Genomic DNA, 25497 nt, shown 5'->3' with positions numbered 1-25497 from the left:
AGGACAAGTTAACATATGTCAAGTCATGCTGAATGAAGATTCTCATTTTCATACAAAATAATGAATATTTAAAACACTTGGAATTTGTGTTTTAAATGGTGTTCCATGAATTATTGAAAATTAGTAATTTTGTTTCGAGGTTTATTTAAGGGTAAAATTATTTTTTTCATTTTATCTCTCTTAACCTCAAGATTTATATAAAATCCCATATGCTGAGTGTTCTTTCCAGAAAGTGAACTGAGACATTTATCTAGAAAGCGTCTCAGTTCTGACCTCATGGTCTTTTGTTTTGAAGCAGGAAGACAGTTGAAATTTTTGTAGTCTTAACACGGCCATGTTGTTGTTCTTACTATAGAGATATTGAGAAAGTTTCTATTAGCTGATCCTTAGAAATTTTATAAATACATGTGAAAATTTTTTAAAGAAAGAAATGGAAAGTTCAGTTAATATTTTCATTGCCCAAAATAAATTATGAATTGTAGATACATTTTTAAAATTTCAATTGAAAGTTATTTGGAGGAAAACACAAAACATAACAAAGACAAAAAGAACAAAAATAACGGAAGAAGATGTTACCTGGGAAAAAAAGGAAAGCAAATTGTTTCTCATGTGTCCTGAATTCATAAGCATTATTGTATTAGAGCAACAGTTACCTCAGGTAGGAAAAAAAAAAGCTAGGTTTGTGCATGTGTTTTGTTCTGGTTTTATATTTGTTTTATAGTTTAATTTTGTTTTGGGAAAGTGTGACTAAGGCCTGTTTTAACACAAGTCAATAAATTAGACTGCATGCTTTTGTTATACTAGACATTATGTTAACGTAAGCAGTTCTTCATAAAAATAAGTCTTTTTTTCATATACTTTGAATCATTTTTTTTCCTATTTTTCAGCCACTAAATGTGACCTGTGCTTATAACTGACATTACATATAAGTACAGTGCTGTTACCCTTCCTAGTTTTTTACTACTTTATTTTTAATTTTTACCCTCTTTTAAGAATCTGTTCCAAGTGGAGAAAATCAGAGTGTGACAGGAGGTGACGAAGAGGCAGTGGATGAATACCAAGAGTTAAATGCAAGAGAAGAGCAGGATATTGAAATAATGATGGAAGGCTGTGAATATGCAATTTCCAATGCCGAGGCCTTTGCAGAAAGGTTGTCCAGAGAGCTGCAGGTGCTAGATGGGGTAAGCCTTTGTTGTAACGTATGACTAGGGATGTGTGGTAAACTGAGGAGACTGGTGATGTTCATATTCTACGGCCTCTGCGCTTAAGCCTGGATAGTGTGATTACTGCTGTCTTTCCCTAGAAGTGCATTACCAGCTGCCCTCCCTCCATCTTTCATGGTTCTTGTTCCAAAGACAGAACCATTTCTATTAGGCCAGTGAAGGCAGTTGGCTGAGGTTCTGGATTTGGGGAGGTTCTTGATATGAAGTGATGGAAATAGAAAGTAGCCAACCTGAAACCACCCTGGGGGTTGAATCCCCCGCCTCTGAAACACTTCAGAATAGTTCAGGGCAAGAGAATAACATTTTTGTGGTTTGGGGTTGAAAAAAACAGGTAAAAGATAGAAAGAGAGCGAGTGAGCTGAAAGAAGTGAATCCTTTACCCAAAGAGAGCAAAATAGTGTAGTGAAAACAGGAGAACCAGGGCAAGAGGATGTTTGACTCCTCTGAACTGCTTTGGAATAGATCCTGTTCATTTGTATGCAGGTATATGAGCTTGTATCTAAATGTACATCTTTAGGAAGTAAAAAGCTACAAGTAGCACCTGTCTTGTGAGAAAAATCTAAAATGAGAATGTTTTGGTGGGGGGCGGGGTGTGGTTTTGTTAGGCAAAGTATGCATTTAAGAAAAACTCTCAGAAAATAAGGAATGTTTTAAAGACTTTAAAGAGTGTTGGCATTTTATACAAGAAAGGTACAGAAGTTGTAAGGTTGAACTGAAGTCCAGAGATTACACCAATAGTCCAAGCTTACAAATTTGTAAAACTCTCAGGAAGTAAAGCCTAGAAGAGACTTCAAGATGTTGAAGTGAAAATTGTCCTGAATCAGTTCAAGTTCCAGCTCTGCTACTTAAGATGTCAGTGGGTCTGAGCTCTGCTGCCTTTACAGTTGGGCTGCACCTACAAGTGAGTTATTATGAATAGTATATAAAATAACATGTGAAATTTTAGCATCACTCATACAATGACATTATTTTAATTCTTTATCCAGATTTTTTCCTCATATCATGTTATATGCCTTCTTAATGTGGCTTTGTGGTTTGTGTTTTCTAGTTAATGTTGCATCTGTGTTCCAAGTCATCATATTACTTTGCAGTTTAATTTTGGATTTGAAAGCTTCCATATTTCAAGGAATTCAGAATCAATAGTCAGAATCTTTAGAAAATATTAATAAGGGGTTGGTGGTTTGTTGCTGCTTTGGGGAAAGAAAGTAGTTGCAAATGAAAGAGAAAAGAAAGAATACTATAAAAGGAGCTGTCTTATGGCAATAGGCTCTTCCATATCCTATTAGTACAAATCATGCTACAGTTATAAATTAGTTCTATGTATCCATTAAAGACTGGCATGCTTCTGCTACCCTCTTAACTAAGGTAGTAAGACAGATGATTATTATGTTTTTGTTTACCCACTCCAGTGTTCTTGCCTGGAGAATCCCAGGGACGGGGGAGCCTGGTGGGCTGCCGTCTATGGGGTCGCACAGAGTCGGACACGACTGAAGTGACTTAGCAGCAGCAGCAGCAGCACGCTTTTGTTTAGGGTTTTACGTAAATAGTGCAGATTATAGAAAATGTTTATAGTTGATAGAACTAAAAGAAGTGTCAGAGATGATATAACCTAATGCCAGTTAGTTTACAGAAATGAGAGTACACCATTACTGATGATACATCATGGGGCCTCCCCTAAATATGCAGTATTGAGGTCTGGTTCCTAACCTCCATATAAGGGAAAGTGTGCTTCCCTGAAATACTATGTAAAAAAGTGGAATGTAAACACAAAGTAGCAAATTAAAGTAGATGTGTAGATGTGTATGTCAGCCTTTGTTGCTGCTGCTGCTAAGTCAGTCTGCTGTCAAAGAGATTTATGGATATTTCATTTAAAGCATATGAAGTATTACTTCTCTTTTTAATTTTGTAGGCCAACATCCAGTCAATCATGGCCTCCGAAAAGCAAGTCAACATCTTAATGAAGTTACTGGATGAGGCTCTCAAGGAGGTGGATCAGATTGAATTGAAACTGAGCAGTTATGAGGAAATGCTCCAAAGTGTAAAAGAACAAATGGATCAGATCTCGGAAAGCAACCACCTAATTCATCTTAGTAACACTAATAATGTAAAACTCCTATCTGAGATAGAGTTCCTTGTGGTAAGCATGATTATAAACTATTAACACCAATTAAAAAAAAAAAACTAATGATCTCTAAAGCCCATTTGTAAATATTTCTAATTTCCTTAGGAGAGCAAGATTTAAAAATACTGCAGTTTCAAAGACCCAGTAATAGGATTGAGCAGCATCTTACCTGTAAACTTCCTAAGAGTAAACAGACAAATGATGTGTTTATTTACATTCCAGAACCACATGGACCTGGCCAAAGGTCATATAAAGGCACTTCAGGAAGGAGATCTTTCTTCTTCCAGGGGCATTGAGGCCTGCACCAACGCCGCAGATGCCCTGCTGCAGTGCATGAATGTGGCTCTTCGACCAGGTATGACCATAAAATCTGCCCAAGAACCTGGAACTAAGCTTCTGACTTAGTGTAAAGCTGTTGACAAGAAGTCCACAAGGCAAGTGGTTTAGGGTTAGATTATTAACTATTGAAACAAGTTTCACTTACTATCAAACATAATTTATATTGGCACGAAGAACTTTTTAGTTTCAGTACCTTCTGATTGACCATCAGTGACTAAGTTAACACCAGGATTTTTCTTCAGTGCTGTTCACAGGACCTAGGACAAAGCAGATGCCATAAGGCTTTGCTAGACCAGCGGTTCCTAAACTTGAGCTTGCATCAGGATCACCTAGAGGGCTTTTTAAAACACAAATTGCCAGGTGCCACCACAGAATCAGTAGGTCTGGTCTGAGGCCTTAGAATCTATGTTTCTGACCGTTCCCAAGTGATGCTGAGGCAAGACCGCAGTGTGAGGATCACTGAGTTACACTGTTTTTTCCCCCTTACCTTTCTTTTATAAACACATGAATAAACCAGTAAAACTTTGAGTTCTTCAAAACTGAAATAGGGCTTCTGTTATAAATGTACTCATTAGACATCCAGGAGCTCTTTAACCCATTAAATAAGTTGTTACAATTTCAGGCCATGACATGCTTCTGGCAGTTGAACAGCAGCAGCAGCGTTTCAGTGATTTGCGAGAGAATTTTGCCCGGAGACTGGCCAGTCACCTCAACAATGTTTTTGTTCAACAGGTAATTTTATTTTATTATATTACTGTCATGTTCCTGTAGCGTGAAATGAAATTGTCACAGAAAAAATTTTAATGTATTTAATTGGGAGCACAGTATGTTCCATTATATATTTATTTGATTTTAATATTTTTAGATATATATGTATTTGCTCATAGATGTATTTGGGGCCTCAGTGGTCTCCTATGAAGACAGTTCCTTTTAGCTAAAATTCCCTAAGTTTTAAATAATTATGTTTACATATTACATATACCCCATTTAGACAATCTTGTTTACAAAAATAGGTCCAAACTTGTTACGTGTTTAATGTTTGGCCTGTTTTATTTTTCAATATTTTCAAGTGAGAACAGGGACTTGATTCCATGTTTTAAGTGTTTCATTGGCTCCATGTACTTATAAATATGAGAAAAATGACTAACTCAATTGTAAATTCTAGTTGATTTAATCTTATATAAAACCTTTGTCTCTATTTTTATGTGGAAAGGGTGTTATAATTAAGGTTGTGGCAATGCTATAAATGTTACTATTAAGTATACCTTAGAGGGATTTGAATAGAAGGTGTTTTATTTAATAAATAATAAATTAGACAATATTTATCGAATAAATTAGGTGTAATAAATTAGATTTTGTGTATTTATCATCTCTTTAATAGGGATTTGGGGCAAAAAAAAAAAAAAGTTGAGTGAAATTTTGTTCATCAGAAATTCTGTCTGAAATTCTAGGTTCTTATTTGTTTTCACTTTGTAGTATTCTGAAACAATTGTGTTTACTCTATTTTATTTCTGACTAGTTTACTCAGGCCCTCCTTCAGCTCTATAACAGGTCCTACTTTCTTTCGGTGCCTGTGAGTACATCAACTTTGGCTCCAGCTTCTCTGATTCTTTTTTTTTTTTTCCTGTAAAGTTTACTAAGCTTAATAGCAGCAGAATCTTTATAGTTATAATTTACTGATTTAAGCTACCTGTTAACCATATTTGTGGCATTTTTAATGTCCCATAACAGAAAGTTTATTTAGATCCAAAAGGCATTTAATCTCATTCTGCTTGCCTTTCTTTCTGTCATTCTTTCATTCACTCACTCACTCCTTTATTTGAAAGCCATTTGCCCAGTGATTAAAGATGCATTCCAGACATTTCACTGGAATAGATGAGAGGCTGATTCTTTCCTCTAGTTGCTCACGGTCTAGAGAAGGGACACAAACAGACTGAGGGAGGGTATATGTTATGGTGGTACCATGGGAGCATAAAGGAAGATCAGCTAACTAAGCGTGCAAGGGGGAAACAGGGGAAGACTCTCTTAACATTCCACTTGACTTAAAAAGCATCAGGAAAAAAGTAAACCTAGGAATCACATAGGAAATACTAACGCACATTTTTCTTACACTGTTATTTCAATAATATCTATTTCTACACAATTCCCTAGTTTTTTTTTTAAATAATCCTGTTGGCAGGGGTGTAATCCACATTTGTAGATGGTACTGAAAATACCAGTCAGTAAGTGATAATCTTTTCTCCACCCTTAATTGTTATAACATGCTATTATTTGTGATTTTGCTTCCTTGCCTTATAAACTAATAGCTTTGTTTAAAATGAATGCTTCCCAGTTCTGAAAATCTAATATGCATTGTTACATGTGAGTAATGCATGTTAAAAACCAGAATGTTGCAACAACCTGGAATGTGCTGAAGAAGATGGAAGATGATGTCCCAAGTACAGAAAAGAGATTTTCTTTGTGTTAAATTTAATACTTTGTGTCACCTAGCAAAGAGTTGGGAAACAAGGGTGTTTCTAGTCCTGGTTGAGGGGCAGACTGTCTGGGAAGATTTGATTACCTCATTGTGTTCCATGTCTTTGTCTGTCAGCAAATTTTGATTGTGTGTCTGACTTGTGTGTCACATTGTGTGACAGTACTCACTGTCCTCCATATGTAAGAATAAGAAATGGCTCCTACCCTCAAGATGCTTGTGTGGATGTGTTAAAAGGAATGTGCTTAAAACTCTACAGCAGTGTATACGGGATACCTTGGAGACACCACAGTAAAGTGAATGTGTCAGTAAAGCAAGTCACATAAATTTGTTGGTTTCCCAGTGCATAGAAGAGTTATGTTTATACAGTATTATAGCCTGTTGTGTGCAATATCATTATGTCTAACAAAAGAATGTACACACTTATTTAAAAAATACTTTATACTAAAAATTGCTAACCACCATCTGAGCCTACCATCTGAGTCATAATCTTTTTGCTGGTGGAGGGTCTTTCCTCAGTGTTGACGGTGCTGGGGGACCAAGGGAGTGATTACTGAAGATTGGGGTGGCTATGGCAATTTTTTAAAATAAGACAACAGTGAAGTTTGCTGTATGTAATGATCAACTTTTCCTTTCTCAGACAATTTCTCTATAGTATGCAATGCTGTTTCATAGCATTTTACCCACAGTAGAACTTCTTTCAGAATTGGCATCAGTCTTCTCAAATCCTGCCACTTGATTTATCAACTAAGTTTATATATTAATTATAGTCTAAATCCTTTGTTGTCATTTCAGTAGCCTTCACAGCATCTTCACCAGGAGTATATTCTATTTCAAGAGACCAGTTTCTTTGTTCATCCGTAAGAAGCTACTTTTCATCCATTAAAAAATCTGTTAAATGAGATTATAACAGTTCAGTCACATCTTTAGACTCCACTTCTAATTCTGGTTCTCCTGCTTTATACCACATCTATAGTTACTTCCTGTACTGAAGTCTTAAACCCCTCAAAGTCATTCATTGGTTGGAATCAGCTTCTTCCAAAACTCCTGTTAATGTTCATATTTTGACCTCTTCTCGTGAATTACGGTGTTCTTAATGGCATCTAGAATGGCCAGTCCTTTTCAAAAGGTTTTCAGTTATCATTACTAATTTATTTATCTATAATAAGAAACTTTAAACAATGTCTTAATTTTTAAAGTATATAAAGAGTCAAATTCTTAGCACAATTGAGTTCTAGATATGATAGTTATCTATATTATTGATTGAATTAAGCAATTTAAGTATTTGATTTTCCTTCTTCCTATAAATATTTTGGAACCAGTTTCTCGAAAATCTTTCTGTTAACACTAACAATATTTAATATATCTTAATAGTCTGAAGGTAATGATGTTCTTTATATCAGTGAATTTTCAGATGATGGTGATCTGAAAATGCTACTTGCAGTAGAAAGCTTTGAATAATAATATATGTAAAAGGCCTTTGTTAAACTGTAAAATTCTCTATAAATGTTGATTCTTCCTTTGCAGAAGAGATGAAGGTTTTTAATTGAAGAGCTTTCCTGACATTAAATTAAATAATATAACTTAATATGCAGTGACCTGAGTAAACAGATATTGAAGAACATAAACCATGATTTTGAGTCTTGAATCATTGAAAAAATTAATGAGGAAGAGTGGGATAATGGAAATATATCTAATATTATTATTAATAAGGGCAGAATATTTGAAAAACATTTATCAGCAATAATAAGTTTGTCAAATACTCCTTCCTTTTAGTCAGTGTAACTTAGTTAAGACACAATTTGGAGACATTAGCAGACTTAAAACTAATCTCTATCTGTGTACAGTATCTAATATCTGTGATTCAGTGGAATCTCAGTCATCCTGATGTGGCAAACATTTCTGAAATGTAATGTTTGTATTGACCTTTAGCAATTTTTGAGTCTGGTTAAAATGATTTTGTTTGGCATGTTTTTAAAAGAAAACAGAAGTGAGACTCACGTGACTAAGGTTCAGATTCTAGCCTTCCTCCTGTGTGACCTGTGTAAATCATTTAACCCTTTGAATTTCAGTTTGTTCTATTGGATCAACTGATGTACTGGATCCATATACTCTAAAGCAAAGTCAGGATGCATCGTCTGTCTCAGGCTGTTTGAAAACTTACTAATTTATATAAGTCATGTCAAGGATTAAAAACAAAATTATATAGTTGCTTGTTTAGCAAATTAATGGAAAAATTAAAATTACATTATTATTAGGGATTATCCTGGAAAGGGCTTCCCAGGTGGCTCGGTGGTAAAGAATCCACCTGCAGTGCAGAAGACATAAGTTCAGTCCCTGGGTGGGGAAGATCCCCTGGAGGAGGAAATGGCAACCTACACCAGTGTTCTTGCTGGGAAATCCCATGGACAGAGGAGCCTGGCAGGCTTACAGTCTGTAGGGTTCACAAAGAATAGGACATGACCCAGCAACTGAGCACCAAGCGCTATCCTGGAAAGCCCAGGAAACAGTCATCTGTAGTCCTTCCTAGTTCTGAAATTCTGTATCCTGTGTATTTTCATCTGCTGTTTTAAATATTGTAGACTCTAATGGAAATCTCATAGATGTAGACAATTTGTTCTGAATGACTTCCCCTGTTTGGTGTGTGTTTCTTAGTAACAGTTTATATCATGATATTTATTTGCTTAGTAAATTGTAAAATGATAGGGTAGAGGTAAACTTGATTAAAACATTCATTCTCAGCTACTTTAAAAGATAAAATGAGTCAATTTATCAGAGAGTCATTCTTGTGTGTTTATGACTATTTTATGGTGATGGTGTTCAGTTTGTATACACGCATGATAAAGACAAGTAAGTACTCAGTTCGTATATTTCTATGTTCTGTTGTTTTTGCTTGGCCATGCTTAATCATTATTAAGGATATTTAGTTACAACAATGTTTCTTTATACTGTCAGTGATATTTATGTACTTATTTATTCACTCTAGGGTCATGATCAGAGTTCAACTCTTGCTCAGCACTCTGTTGAACTGACTTTACCTAATCATCATCCATTTCATAGAGACTTACTCCGATATGCCAAGCTGATGGAGTGGCTAAAGAGTACCGATTATCGAAAATATGAGGGACTAACAAAGGTATGGATTTGATGTCAGTTACTCACTGAGTATAGAGCATTATCTTTTAGAATCGAGAGCTCATGTGTTCAGTTCCACAAGTGACATTTGAAACACTGTTGTATATTCTTAGAAAAGCAGCAAGTAGTTGAATTTCTGAGTGCTTATTAGCTAGGGAGAACATTTATTTTATTTACTTGGCTGGAGAATAGCTATATTTTGAACTTCAATATAATATTAGGCCGTACTGCAGCTTGAAGCATCATTCAGTTTAAATAATTATTTCCTGAGTTTCTTTATGTGCAATATAAAAACCAGAGAGTATGAAGATATTTTCAGTGAGGCATTTGCTTTCTAAGAATCTGTAATCTGTTCTTCTAAGCACATGCAGTATGCCTCTTTATTAAACAAACATTCCACTGTTCCAGGCACATAGAAACATAGGTATTTCTGTTCCTGATTGTGGAACACACTAGCTGGAAAAATTGGATTATCGTATTATGGTACATCTCTTTGTCAGTCACCAGATTTTCATTGTGTGCCTCTTTTGTACTCACTGTAATCCATATGTAAGAATAAGAAGTGACTCCCACATAGGCTCCTACTTCCAGAGAGCATCAGGTCTGCTGGGGAAGAGTAATTATACTTAAAACAGCTGGCCATAGTTAAGTGCTAAACTGGAGATGAGTTTAAATGTATAGCAGTTTAGAGAAAGGAAATTCATGACCTGAAGCTACAGGAGAAAACTTCATAGAAAACACTGGATTTGACCCTTTTCCCTGGACTTTAAGAAGGCCAGGCTGACTGAAGCTGAAATTCCATATTCTAGAAGAGTGAGAAGTTAGGTTAAAAAATCTGAGCTGTGGGTCCTAACAGCATTCTTCACACATAGGAAAAGACTTGATAGGGGAAACTAATTAAGAACCTAATATAATAATGAACTGAAATGAAATCTTGAACGAGGAAGATGATAGTAGGAATAGAGATTATAAATCACAAGAGAGAATCCAAAAACAAGGGACAGGATGGTGCCAGACTTGTGAGACGTAGAGGTTAGAACAGTGATAAATACCACTTGGGCTTCCCAGGTGGCGCAATGATTAAAAAAAATCCACCTGTCAATGTAGGAGATGCAGGTTTGATCCCTGGCTTGGAAAGATCCCCTGGAGAGGGAAATGGCAACCGACTCCAGTATTCTTGCCTGGAGAATCCCATGGACGGAGGAGCCTGGTGGCCACAGTCCACTGGGTCACAAAGAGTTGGACATGACTGAGTGACTGAGCACGCACATACACACAGATGTCCGCAGTTGGACAAGAGAAGAGTCATTCATACATTCACTTAGCAAATGAATTGAGCATCTGTTGTGTGCTAACACTGTTGTATGCGCTAAAGATAACAGCACTGAAGAAAATAGGCGAACGCTTGACTGTTCAGAGTACGTATTCTAGTGGAGAAGGACCAACACAAAAGTCAGTTTTGTAGTCTGCTGGAAGGTACTGCTGAGAGCTCTAGCGAAAATAAATCTGGGAATGCTAGGACATCAGAAAGGTTGCAGTTTCAAAAAGGATGGTCAAAGAAGGCAACATTTGAGCACAAATTTTAAAGGTAAGCAGGGGTGAGCAGTGGGAATTTCCGAGGAAAGCTTTCCCAGCACAGCACAAGTGCCCCAAGGCAAGAGCAACCTGGAGCACTGGAGGAGCAACCAGGAGGCCGTTGTGGTGGCAGCACAGGGAGCACAGGATGAGAGGGCGGGCGTGAGAGGTGAGGTGAGGTGGGGCAGGGCAGATCTGGAAGGGACTGTGCACCATTGTTAAGAATTTGGTTTTTACTTCCAGAGAGATGAGGGAGGGGTGTTGATGGGCTTTGAGTAGCAGAATGACATGATCTCACTCGTTTATATAAATGGCCATTGTAGCAGGAACCCATGGGTTCAGTACTCTACTGTTGTGTTGCATTCTGATTTGTTTTGAGTCAGCAGAATTCTGATTTGGAGATAGCTTACAGAATAATATTTGTGTGACTGGAATCTTTGCCTTCTGAAGTTTTAAGAGGATTAATACTGTATTTTGAATAATTAAATATTGTTACATCTTAAGAGTTTTGTGCCAACAAGTGCTTTGTCCCCTAGTGAATATTCAAATGAGTAAAATAATCAGTAAGCTTTTTGCCTGATTGTGTTCTCAGTGAGTATTATTGCCCTATCTTTATATATATGTATCATTCATGAATGTAATTTAAAGTGAAGAAGCAAGACAGTAGCCATTCTAGCACTGAATTATGGAATCATTCTCTGCTCACAGTATATTTTCAATTGACAATATTGATGTGCTTTTTTAAATGAAATTATCTTATTTCCAAGGAATCTTACTTTATCTTGTGTTTGAACTTGTGACAGACCATGCAGTTTTATGCCTGATAATTAATTTGGTTGCTCAAGTGTTTTCAAAAATAGGAATTTTATTAATATGACAAAGAAAGGAATGAAAGGAAATGGAAAGAAAGGAATGAAAAAAGGAACCTGACAAATCAGTGTTTCTTTGGTAAATAATAATTAAATCCAGATACTATTTATACTTCATACTTCCCAGGTAGTGTGTGCTAGTGGTAAAGAACTCACCTGCCAATGCAGGAGACATAGGAGATTGAGGTTCAGTCCCTGGTTCGGGACGGTCCCCTGGAGAAGGAAATGGCAACCCACTCCAGTATTCTTGCCTGGAGAATTCCATGGACAGAGGAGCCTGGTGAGCTATATAGTCCATAGGGTTGCAGAGAGTTGAACCCAGTTGAAGTGACTTAGCACTCACCTTTGTACTTGGTTAGTTGTACCCAGCTCACACTTTTTGGCAGGACCAGGAAAAGCTTGTCTTCATTTCTTTAGGGATAAGAATAACTAGGCTCTGCCCCAACTCTACTTACGGCTGAATCTAAGCAAACCCCTGATTTGGGGTATATGTAATTAGAGCCTAAGGAAAATACAGGTGCGTTGGACATGTAATGAGCTTGGCTGCCCAGAATCCCTTCTCCCTAGCTGGGGCTCTGAGTTATGCATGTAGAGCGGTTGATCAGGTCCATCCATGTTTAGGTAGGAATGATCTTTCCTCTCCAATAGTCCCCTGCAGCCAACAGTCTTGAAGACTGCTCAGACATCGTCTCTCAGCCTCAGTCCTACATTTGTAAATATAGAAAATAAAACATGGTGTTATCCGTAAGACTCTACAGTGAGCACAAAATAAAGTTGGAAATACTGCCTGAGATAACAGTATTTAAACTCAAGATAGTTGGATTTTAAGTTAGGTGCTGTATACAGGGTGCTAAGAAAAATACGTACAGTGAGAAACATCTTTCTGAATTTAGTAAATGAATAATGAACTGAGAGTCACACCTGTCTGTGGCCTTTCCCACCCCTGAGTTCTGTTGAGAACCTGGGGGAAGGTATTCAGTCATTTGAATTGTATTGAAAAAGAAGGTGATTTTCGGTAGTCTGCTCAAATCACTGTTTTCAAAATAGCAAAATAGCTGTTTTGAGACTGTTTAAATTGCTTGGGTAGTAGTGTGCACTTAATTTGGGTATTGGAATGCAGTCTGTTATATTGAGTGAGTTGAGTAGAAATCTAATGATTTTATGAATTATAAGTTGGTCAGTCATTTACATTGATTTCCAGTGATTAGTGTTTTTGTAAGAATTTAAAATTCAAAGAATGAGATGCTGAAAAAGTGAAATAGCTCAATGAAATAGGAATAATTTTAGGGTCTGTTTAACTTTAGGTTTGCTTTTGAAGTTATACACAAAGAACACAGGAAAAAATTTCCTATTTAACTTTCCTTACGGAGAATCTGTGGGAAATGTATGTGGCATACAAATTGGAATAAGCAGGCTCTATATTATGTTTCATCCAAAAATTTTTTATAAGGACATATCTATCTATAAAATATCTAAATATATATAATATCTAATATATATTTATATATTTATAAAATATCTTAAAAAATCAATGATGAACTATGAGTCAGTATACAGATAATTTAAATGATATACCTTTGAAAGTTACATCTGATGTTTAAAGCAAAGTAAACTGTTCTAAAACTGGATGTGTTTGAAGTGTAGATTCCATGATAAATTTAAAAGAATAACTAGGCATAGAAGTCTTTCTGCTGTGGATTTATTTAAATTTAGTAAAACTCTACATAAGGCATTTAACATAGGATTTGGAAAAATACATGGTCTACCACTGTTGAATCTTTCGTAAGGGTATAAAATATTTTTGTATGACAGTAAGCATATATGATGAGGGAATGAGTTTGCCTGTTAAATAATAGATGTTTTCAGTTAAACTAGAATAAATTTTGTTTTTTAAAAATAAATTATTTGATTATGAAAACTGTAAGATGTAGTAATTAAATTCTTATGAAAGTAACCTATTTTGGGTTAATTTAATACCCCATGCTGGCAAGGTATGGTAAAACTCAGTGTACTGCTTCAATGTCATTGATACTGTCTGTTGGTAAAATAATTTTTAAAACAGCAGGGCAATATGGAGGAAGAGTTAAAAGATTCCCTTACTCTTTGGCACTGTAGTTTTACCCTTAGGAAATTATTCCAAGGAAGCAGTTCATTAGAGATGAAAAGCTTATTGTAACATTGTCTATCACAGCAAAACATCGAAACCACTTAAGTAGTCTGTGTTAGGAGGATGGTTTACTAAATTGAGAACATCAACAGAGCGTAATACTGTGCAGTCATTAGTGTATGACACTGGGAAAGCCTGATTGTGCTGACTTAATACCCTATATAGTATGAATGCAGCTATATTTAAAATACATGAAAGGTAATGTGTAAATTACCATTGGATCATTGAAAAAGCAAGAGAGTTCAGAAAAACATCTATTGCTGCTTTATTGACTGCGCCAAAGCCTTTGACTGTGTGGATCACCACAAACTGTGGAAACTTCTTCAAGAGATAGGAATAGCAGACCACCTTATTTGCCTCCTGAGAAATCTGTATGCAGGTCAAGAAGCAACAGTTAGAACTGGACATGGAACAACAGACTGGTTCCAAATCAGGAAAGGAGTATGTCAAGGTTGTATATTGTCACCCGGCTTATTTAACTTATATGCAGAGTACATCATGTAAAATGCTGGGCTGGATGAAACACAAGCTGGAATCAGGATTGCTGGGAGAAATATCAATAACCTCAGATATGCAGATGACACCATTCTTACGGCAGAAAGCAAAGAAGAACTAAAGAGCCTCTTGATGGAAGTGAAAGAGGAGAGTGAAAAAGTTGGCTTAAAACTCAACATTCAGAAAACTAAGATCATGGCATCCAGTCCCATCACTTCATGGCAAATAGATGGGGAGACAGTGGAAACAGTGAGAGACTTTATTTTTGGGGGGCTCCAAAATCACTGCAGATGGTGACTGCAGCCATGAAATTAAAAGAGGCTTGCTCCTTGAGAGAAAAGCTATGACCAACCTAGACAGCCTATTAAAAAACTGAGACATTACTTTGCCAACAAAGGTCCATGTAGTTAAAGCTATGGTTTTTCCAATAGTCGTGTACGGATGTAAGAGTTGGACTATAAAGAAAGCTGATCACCAAAGAATTGATGCTTTTGAAGTGTGGTGTTGGAGAAGACTCTTGAGAGTCCCTTGGACAGCAAGTAGATCCAACCAGTCAATCCTAAAGGAAATTAGTCCTGAATATTCATCGGAAGGACTGATGCTGAAACTGAAACTCCCAATATTTTGGCCACCTGATGCGAAGAAGTGACTCACTGGAAAAGACCCTGATGCTGGGAAAGATTGAAGGTGGGAGGAGAAGGGGACGACGGAAGATGAGATGGTTGGATGGCATCACCAATTCAATGGACATGAGTTTTAGCAGGCTTTGGGAGTTGGTGATGGACAGGGAAGCCTGGCGTGCTGCAGTCCATGGGGTGCTGGGGTCCAGCCCCGGCTGATCCAGGGTCTTCGAAGGAGAGACGGCTAGGCGGCCTATTCAAATGTTAATTAGATATAATAAAGAGGAATAGAATGAGGATAGCTCAGTAGGAAAATTCAGTGGAGAAAAGAAGCTGAGTGGCTTGGTTTACGCGGAAAATCAATATAACCCGTGACACCAGGTTAGCTCTGACCACGGAGGCCGCAGGCGCCCTCTCGAATAGCGGAAGGTGCCCCACCTTAGACACCTTCTCGAGTGGGTCTTAGAAGCCCAGGCAAATAAATGGTCGCAGAGGACATCCACGCTCCAGATGGACACTCAGCTAGAAGTTAAAGGGAAGAATGACATGGGGAGACCAAGCGTTGGTGAGCAAGGCCCATAGCTTTATTTTCAACAGGGGCTTTTATACCCTAAGTTACACATAGAGGACAATAGGGGATGCAAAATCAGCAGTCTTTGATGCTTATCAAAAACCAGGGTTTCTTTCCTGCAGATTTATCGTATACAAATGGTTTAGGTGATTTACATCATCTTCTGGCCAGAGGCCTATTAACATTTTATGACTCTTGACAAGGACTTATCAACAAAGACTTATTTTCTCTAAGAGTAATTATTTTAAGGTTTGGCGCCATCCTCCGAAGATAAGATTACGTTCCTATAGGGTGGATGTGTAATGGGTTTACAAAGGAAAGAATTTACTACCTTAAGGGTCTAAAGTTACTAACACCAGGCCACTACTTATTTTTTCTACATACCAACTATATTAATTAATGCACATTCAAGGATACAATTCAGGGGATGTGAAAACTTGGCAACAAACATTGGCTCATCAATGAAATCTTTTACTAGTTTTATTCTGACAGTTTCTAATTCTCTGAGAGGCTCTAAGCTATTTGAATATCTTAAGCTTCCCGTGCCTCTGGAGGCTGGGAGACTGTAAACAATCGTATGCATAGCTGTAGGTGTCCGGGTAAACTTGTCAGGCGAGTTAGAGAGCCATCTGAGGGGTTTGGATTTAAACACTCCTAATTGCCCAGGAACTTTATTAATTGGAGCTATAAGTTAACTCTGACAGAGAGAGTGAGATGGTGGTGGGGGACAGCCCCCAGTAAAGTCAGAGGTGAGAGCACAAAGCAATAAAGTAGGCAGACTCTGGTTTTTTGGGGGGTAGATGCTCGAGAATATCCGGGGGCACTCCCGAGGCTCGATCCCGCCTTTGCGTATGCTGAGCCCCCTTCCTCATGACCTTTGTCATGAGTGGAATGTCTCTCGCCGGCTCCCGGCAATGGGGTTGCAAAGAGTCGGACATGACTGAGCAATTGAACTGAACTGAATGTATAAAAGTGAAAATGTGAGTTTGATTATTCAACTTAATATTTTTATAAATTGTTAATATTATGATGCCAGTTCAGTTTTTTAAAAGATGGAAAATAGCCTTCTTATGTCCTATGAAATGCATCAAATATTTTAAGACCACAAATTCAAAACAAGCACAAAGGATATGGGGGGATTGAGAAATGGAAATTGTTGTATTTGTTTTATTAATGAGTATGTGTTGTTTTCACTTTTAAGAATTACATGGATTATTTATCACGACTCTATGAGAGAGAAATTAAAGAGTTCTTTGAAGTTGCAAAGATCAAGATGACTGGCACAACTAAAGAAAGCAAGAAGTTTGGTAAGCTTAGGCATCTCAGTCCCCTTGTTTGTTTTCTATTCTATTAAAAATTGCTTTATTTGTGACAAATAATTTTAAGACTTTTTAGGCAAGGTGGAAGGAGATACAATAGAATTAGTAAAAGAATAAATCTAATGCATTGGTTTATAGGTTTTTCATGGAACAAGTATGTCTCTAAATACTTATTTTTACTGATTAAAATTCTGCAGTATGTGAATTTGACAGCAATTGTAAATACATGCCATGTCTAATAAAAGTACAGTGGACCTCATATCCGCAGATGCGGAACCCATAAATATGGAGGACCAACTATGGGACTTGAGCATCCATGGATTTTGATATCCACGACAGGTGCTGGAACCAACCCTGCACAGATACCAGGGACAACTGTATATAGTCATAGAAGAAGCAGTTGGCCAGAAAATGAAGTGCAGTCTGGTAGAGAAAGTACTAGATTAAGAGACATATGTTGAAAGTTCAGTTTCTGATTTCCTAAAAGACCTTTTATAACAGTTGGAGGCAAGTCTGTGATCTCTTAAGTCATTGCACTCCACAAGGAGGTGAAAGTGATTCCTAGCTTCTTACTTCTCACTGGCTATTTTGAATCAAAAAGAAAGTTTCTAAGTGTTTTCTCTCCTGTGAAGGGGCTATAAAAATGTCACCAAAATTTCTCCTGTAATTATACTTTATTTTTCTGAAGAGTTATTTTTGAAACAAGAAGTTTTTTTGTTGCTTCTAAATGTGTTAAATAAACAAAAAACTTGATTTAAAAGGATAACCAGTGAAAGTATCAAGTTGCAAGGAAATGATTTGCCGAGGCCACATTCTGCTCTTGCATGTACCCATCTCTGGACTTCTTTTTGGATGGAGTTCTGTGCCTATTGGAGTCAAAACCTGGCCTTAAAGGGCTACAGTGTGTCCTCTGTGTCTGCATAGTTCCCCTTTAGAACCATGAGTTTAGCATTTGCTTGTTGAAAGGAGCCTGTGCCCTGATTGAAATTGATAGCTCATCTTTCCATTCTTTTCTTTAGGACAAAGAAGACTATCTTTAGTAGTGGGTAATTATTTTATGATTCACTGGTTTGTGGTTGTTTTTTTTTTTAATACAACACTAATATATTGGTGATACTAGTTCAGATTTTTTAAATGGTTTGAATCTGTGTATTACACTTCGGTAAAGATACTGATAAAAATATTGGGACAATAGGCTTTTGGAAACAGAAATGCTAACTCATCCTAAAGGTTAATTGTTCTTAAACAGTGTGTTTATATCCTTGTTAATGTTTCACCATGGATATGTTAAATCAATTTTTCTTTTTAGTAAACAACATATTAATACAGTTACGTGTTTAATGTTTTCATTGAGTATATTTGTCATCACTTGTTACTGCAGTAAAAGGGAAATCTTTCTAAAACTACCTCCTTGGGAGGTTATTAATGCCACTATCATAATATTAATTTATCAAGCCTAAGATTCTCATTGAGATAAATGACATAATTGAAATATAATTTAAATCAAGTACAATAGTATCTTAATGGTATCATTGCATTAACCTAAAACCTTGATTTTTTTTCTTATCCCTTGAAGTTCTTAAATTATCTTGTTAAAAAAATTTTAATTAACCTAATACAAGTTTAGAAGATACTTTTAAAACAGGGTTAAAATTACATCTCTTGTATGTATCTATTAAGCAATAAAGAATAGGAGAGTAACCAAAAAATTACAGTTTCTATTACTTTGATGTTATCAGTTACAAGAAAAGAAAAACTAAATAATAAACAGAATTCAGAGGATAAAAACTATTTTGTTCATCTTTGAAAATGTAACTTGTTGGTCATCATTTAAAAATAAATTTCAAGTAAATACAAATGACTTCAGAAGTTCTAAATAGGTAGAATGTAAACTTTTTCAAGATAGCTTTTCAAGGATTCAAATTACGTTTAAATCAGTTCTTAATAGTAATTACAATTAAAAGAGAAACCTAAAATTTAGGGAAGATAACTTTTCAATGGATCAAAATTAAGTAATTATGAATAAAATTTAAATTTGTTTTGTTTTTTCCTTGCTCTGAAAATGCTGCATCGTAGATACTAATAAGAATAGAAAGTCAGATTGAATGTGTTTTACAAAAGGAAATTGTGTAGACAAAATATAGTCGTAGAGATTCAGGGGAATTCTCTCTTTTTGAACCATTCTTTACTCAAGTCTTTAACATTTACTTAGTTCAGATAATTTAAAATAATGTTAAAATGCCAGTAAACTACTTTTTCTTTGTGGTAAGGTTTTTATAAAGTCTTTGCCTTTTTTAGATCAGAAGGTTTACCCTGATATCTTCAGAGGTGTGGAATTGTCCCCCCAAGATTGATACTTTGGTGTTTTTTCTTTTATGCTCCTCAGATGTACTTAATGAAAAGACAGGCAAAGGATATTTAGTAATAATTTTTTAAATCGCTTGTTTTTTTCTTTCTACTACTAAGATAAGACACACATGTGTTAGTTGAGCCCATTTACATAAGAACTTCCTTATTTTTATTAATCCAAAACTTAAAAAATGATATGCCAAAAACTTATTTTTTCAGTATTTCTCCACTAAATTAAGAAATCTTGTTGACTCCAAAGGGAGTCTTGAACACAAGACTAAATTCAGTCCTGACTGGAAGATTCATTCAGTAAATGTTTATTAATTACCTATTATATGATAAGCCGGAGAAGGCAATGGCACCCCACTCCAGTACTCTTGCCTGGAAAATCCCATGGACGGAGGAGCCTGGTAGGCTGCAGTCCATGGGGTCGCTGAGAGTCAGACACAACTGAGCGACTTCACTTTCACTTTTCACTTTCATGCATTGGAGAAGGAAATGGCAACCCACTCCAGTATTCTTGCCTGGAGAATCCCAGGGACGGGGGAGCCTGGTGGGCTGCTGTCTATGGGGTCACACAGAGTCGGACACGACTGAAGTGACTTAGCATAGCATAGCATTATATGATAAGCACTGCTCGGTACTGAGAATGCAGCATGAGCAAAGACCCTACCCTCTTGATGCTTATACTCTAGCAGAAATTGTTTAAGGATATTTAAAATTTATCGGAATATTGTTACTTCTTGCTGATAAATAATACAGACTTTTTTATGAGCCCAAATAGGGCACTAGTAGTATTTATTAACTACTTTAAAAAAAGAAAAATACATGCAGCATTAGGCTTTGCTCTGAAACCGGTGAGCTTAGTAGAGTGACAGCTTAAGGCCACCAGAAGGTACTGTTCAGATTGACCAGCTAGTGGCTCCAGCGCATCCCTCCCTACTGGTCGCTGTATTGTCCAGCCTTATCATTTCATATTCCTTGAAACTTCAGGCAGACAAGGCTGGGAAGATTTACATGTTTTTGCTCTGACAAATTAGTAGTTTATATTCGAGCTTTTGCCTAGCGATAGCAGCTATCACTATCCCTGTTTGGCAGGAGTTGACACATTGTTTTCTTTTTTTTTATTATTATTATTATTTTTTTAATTTTATTTTATTTTTAAACTTTACAATATTGTATTAGCTCCGCCAAACATCGAAATGAATCCGCCACAGGTACACCCGTGCCCCCCATCCTGAACCCCCCTCCCTCCCCGCTCCCCAGACACATTGTTTTCTATTTCTTAAATATTTCTAGAGTTATATTCATTAATTTTCTGTTTTATTCTGTAATTTCTTTCTTTGCCTTTCAAATTAGCTTCTCATTTGGGTTTAGAATGTTTCACAAGACAATCTCTACAATTGATCTAACAAATACTAAAGAGAGGTTTTAGATAAAGGAAATACCAGATGACCCTGAAAGAGCTCCAATTCCCACATTAGACCTGTTCCCTCAGCTTTACCCTTCTACCTACTCATCTCCCAATAATTAGTATTTTGATACATATGTTTTATTCTCAGTGTTCACAGAGCCAGTTAAGTTACTAAATAGTTTAGCTTATTATTCTAAAATGGTTTTAAAACCCCACTCATAATTTTTTTATCAGAGGGAGTATAAAATTATTTAGTACAGTGGAGATTCCTTCCAAGAGCTTTCAGTGAATACAGGATTGTTAATGCATTTAATGTTTAAATGTGCAACTTCATTCTATTAAATTTTCACTGTATTAAATTATTTACTTGAACTCTGTTTTCTTCAGAAATCAGAACTTGCAAGTATAGTCTTTAAATTTAAGTACATCAGCTTAGGAGACTTAAAAACATCATTTAAAAGTGTGGGGGAGGTTTACAAATGTAGATATTTTTACCTGAATATTTGCATAAAATAGTACATTAAAAGACTAGTAAAGTCTTTTCTCTCATGTAATTTCTCAAGCAGTAGCTGACCAACTAAACATACGTTGCATCTCTCGTTACTTGATGCTCATGGTTCTTTGCATGTGTCTTTTAAACTAGAGCTTTAACTTCCTCTTGTGCATGGTTTGTGCAAATTGCAGTTTATTAACTTGTCTTTGTCTTTGATGCTTGCAACCTAATCCATCACAGCTACACTGCCTCGAAAAGAAAGTGCTGTCAAACAGGAAACAGAGAGTGAGTATGCTTAGTGTATTAGTAGGTATTCTCAATGCATGTTTGTTTAATGTCTAGAAATTAGTTATTTATCTTGAAAAAAGTTACACCAGAAATATTGATTGCTCTGGGTTGCCAGGTATTGATGAAAGAAAACCAACAGAAAGGAAGTGGTATGACTACATCCAAGAAATATGTAATATGGTTAAACATGTATGGTGGGTAGTCAGAAATTTATATAAAGTCTTAACCATTATACTTTTGTTTTCAGGCTGTGTTTAGAAACTATAAAATTTCTTGTATGTGTGGTCAGATTTTGCATAATGAAGCCAAAGTTTGTCTCTAACTAACTATATATCATATTTTTTATCACTTATTTTATTATTTGTCCCTTCTGACCATCAGCGAATAATACAGGTTAGCTGAGAAATAGTCAAGAAGAATAAAAATGTTTTATTGTTTAAATTTAATTCTGAATAAAAATATCACATTTTCTTATAAAAATAGAATCCTTTACTTATTTGATGTATGTAGGATATTGTCCAGACATATTGTTCTCATTTTTCCTCATGGCTATTATAGATACCTGTGTTTATACCTAAACTCAGATGTCCCATATTAATATAGTTAATAACGTATGTGTTATATTTTAGTTGTATTTTAAATACAACAAATATTCAGGGTTTGTTTTTTTTTCTCTTTTCATTTTGTTCAGTTTTTAAAAGAACTTTAATCAGTTCACTTGCTGAAAAAACAAGAGTGTCTGAGTTCAGGAATGTACTGAGTCATGTGTAATTGACATTTTTAGTAGGGCAAGAATAATTGAGTGTTGGTAGTTTCATATGGTTCAGCCTAATATGTTGATTTAATGTAGAGGCAAATAACATTGGAATATGGCAGTTTTTTTCTAGAAATACAATCATCATGTTAGCTAGTATTCTAGGGGGTCATTGACTTTCATCCATAGTCATATCTTCTGAGTGGAAAAGAAATCCTCATCTACTTTAGAAAAATCATCAGGCAACTGTAATGAGACTGGGCAGGGTACAGTGTGGTCTTTAAGATCCCTTTCAATCTTATTCTGTGATTCTGTATGATTTCACCTATCTTTACATATGCTCAGAAGTAGAACACAAATCTTAATGAAAGAGAAAAGACACTCTACATCCTTTTCATATGGTAGAGTTGTGCCCTAACTAATATGAGCCCTGGAAGACCAGGACAATAGAAGAGAGCCCTGATTTATGCCATGGATCTTTTATTCATGAAGGTCACAACTTTTAAAGTTTTATCATTTCTTAGGTCTTCATGGAAGTTCCGGGAAATTAACTGGATCTACTTCTAGTCTAAATAAACTCAGTGTTCAGAGTTCAGGGAATCGCAGATCTCAGTCATCTTCCTTGTTGGATATGGGAAACATGTCGGCGTCTGATCTCGATGTCGCAGACAGAACCAAATTTGATAAGGTAAAATAAAATAACACATGTTTCTTAAACATTACTGTCAGTTTTCTAGCACCAGTTTGCTATTGCTTTCATTGTGTTCAAAGATTTGGGCTATATTGACTCTTTTAATTAACTATGTCTTACTTTCCATTTCTGAATCTAAAAAAAAAATACTGGTCAAATGGCAACTGAAATGTGATTCATCAATTAAATGACATAACAGCTTTATTAAAATTTGTTACAAATCATAAAGAGCTTGCATTGTCAATCCAGTTATTTGAGTGACTACAAAGAGGAAACAACTTTTATGAAGCTAAATTGTTTATAAATAGAGAGTTTTATATCTATGTTCCTCTTTTCAGATTCCAAGTGAATAATTGTTGTCAGTTTTGTTTTAGGTATGTTCTGACCCTGTTATGCCTCATTAATACTGCATTGTCCTGTCAATCTTGGAAGTATTTGTTTGGGGGATTCCATTAAGATTATAGATAAAGCTTTCCTGGTTGCTGGAGAAAAGTAAATGCAGAATGTTATTTTAAGCATTTTGTTCAGTTCTTTGTAGGATCATTTTGGTTTTCTTCAGATCTTTGAACAGGTACTGAGTGAACTGGAGCCCCTGTGTCTGGCAGAACAAGACTTCATAAGTAAATTTTTCAAACTACAGCAACATCAGAGTATGCCTGGAACTGTGGTATGGGTGACATTTATTTATTAGCTCATATTTATGCTCTATATCATAATTAGCTTAATCAATATGTTGTCATAATTTCAATATCAACAGAAAGCATTTACATTGTAAGGATATTGAAAATAATTTTTATCATACAAGATAATAAAAAAAGGGATAGGGTTTGGGCATCTAATCTAATATTCTAGACTATCTTAGGCCTAAACATTCTCCAAATTGATGAGTGGGGGAAATGTCTAAGTTTACTTGGCAAAATATATTTTTAAAGAGCGAATGTATTGTTTTACTGATCAAGAAAAAGTAAGTAGAATTTTAAAAATTAAAAAATTATGTTTTAATGTATATTTGTTGTTATTTAGTCACTAAGTTGTGTCCGACTGTTTGCAACCCCGTGGACTGTAACCCACCAGGTTTCTCTATCCATGGGATTTCCCAGGCAAGAATACTAGAGTGGCTTGCCAGTTCCTTCACCAGGGGATCTTCCCAACCCAGGAATTGAACCCGTGGCTCCTGCATTGGCAGGCAGATTTCTTTACCGCTGAGCCACCAGGGAAGCCCCCGTGGTCTTAAAAAAATAAATGAAAGCAAGAAAGAAAAAAATGGTGAGGCCTCAAATCAGAATCTTTCTTACGGCTTTCTTACTATGAGACCTTAAACTAATTATTTAATCCTTATTTTTCCTCATCTGTGTAATGGGTATAATAATGCCTATTGAGCATGGCTCTCTGGTGGCATAATGTAAGAAAATAAAATGAGACATTTGCTAGAGTATTTTAAAGAAGTTAAAAGCACAATGCAAATCGAGTGATTTTTTACAAATTAAGATGATCTTTAAAAGAACCAACATATAAAAACAGTCCTCAAATGACTGAGAAATTAAGTCTTTCAAATGGTTAGGGGATTTGTTCTTATAGATGGTATTGCTAGTAAATTTGTTAGTTTCTGTAAGAACTTCTGGCAGCATTTTTTATGCTCAAGTTTTATTAGAATGATTTTAATTGTCAAAATTCTCCCTTGAACATGTTCCTAGATGTTTTCAGCTCTTTACTAAGTTGCCCTCTCATTCCTACACTCCCTCTGAGTCTCCTCTACCTTTCTCTCCCACCCTACCCCCCGAAATGTGCTCACACACAAACACAACTTCTCATTCTCGGGTAAAATCTAAAAACAAAGCTTTTCCTGAACATTCTGAAACAACATATTAAATTATATAATTTCATTGATAATACTACCTTTAAAAATCATTATTTCTCATAATATATTCTCTCCTAAGAATTTTAAGACTGTGCAGGCTATTGCTATATAAACTAAACTAGTCAATTTGTTAGTCTTTTATTATGTAAAGTACCTGAATAATTTTTGCAGACTGAAGCAGAGGACACAGATGGAGGAACTTTGTCACGGCAACATAACGCTGGCACACCACTGCCTGTTTCATCTGAGTATGTGTTTGTTACTATCTGTTATTTATTGTGGAAAAAAATAAACTTTCAATTGAGCAGAAAGAAATACTGCCCAGTGAGGAGTCCAGATTACTGTCCATAACTGACAACACTCAGAGCACCGATCTGTGTGCCCAGTGTCTTACAGAACATCTCAGTGAAGTAAAATTGGTGCTATTTATGGCTCTTCGGCTTTTCTTTGCTCTTGTAATCACACAAATGCAATCAATTTTGATGTTTGCTGGTAGGAAGTAGCATTTGAATTGTAGTGTATTTCTCAGAAATCACAAAGCACGTTTCAGGACCCAGTTCTACAAAGGACAACGTTATTTTGAGTGATAAAATGCAACCTCAAAAAAATATGTTTATATTGGAAACCATTCTAGAATAATTAACTATTTGGGCAGTGTTAGTTGAAATATCAAATTTTAGTCATTTGTGTATACTGAGGGGATTAAAGTTAAAGGTGAATACACCTGAAGCTTGTAATAACT

General features: G+C 35.9%; 1 protein-coding gene across 9 annotated transcripts in view; it reads left to right on the top strand.

Moving 5' to 3' along the window:
• The window catches only part of EXOC1 (exocyst complex component 1), a 54432-nt gene that overhangs the window by 16776 nt on the left and 12159 nt on the right, over nt 1-25497 (top strand). For 3 of the 9 annotated variants that reach the window (XM_006058333.3, XM_006058331.3, XM_006058332.3), the window contains 11 exons: nt 994-1181; nt 3133-3360; nt 3568-3700; nt 4307-4416; nt 5204-5257; nt 9144-9293; nt 16791-16896; nt 21405-21449; nt 22731-22894; nt 23457-23564; nt 24927-25003. In XM_006058333.3, the coding sequence (XP_006058395.1) occupies nt 994-1181; nt 3133-3360; nt 3568-3700; nt 4307-4416; nt 5204-5257; nt 9144-9293; nt 16791-16896; nt 21405-21449; nt 22731-22894; nt 23457-23564; nt 24927-25003 (1363 nt within the window). Of the gene's footprint in view, nt 1-993; nt 1182-3132; nt 3361-3567; nt 3701-4306; nt 4417-5203; nt 5258-9143; nt 9294-16790; nt 16897-17927; nt 17955-21404; nt 21450-22730; nt 22895-23456; nt 23565-24926; nt 25004-25497 lie in introns of all 9 variants that reach the window. The other 6 variants (XM_006058335.3, XM_006058336.3, XM_006058337.3 and 3 more) reach the window with 4 other exon arrangements.

Source organism: Bubalus bubalis, chromosome 7, assembly GCF_019923935.1.
Source record: "Bubalus bubalis isolate 160015118507 breed Murrah chromosome 7, NDDB_SH_1, whole genome shotgun sequence".
NCBI classification, from domain to species: Eukaryota; Metazoa; Chordata; class Mammalia; order Artiodactyla; family Bovidae; genus Bubalus; species Bubalus bubalis.
Note: the sequence above shows the minus strand (reverse complement) of the source record. Positions and strands in the feature narration are given on the sequence as shown.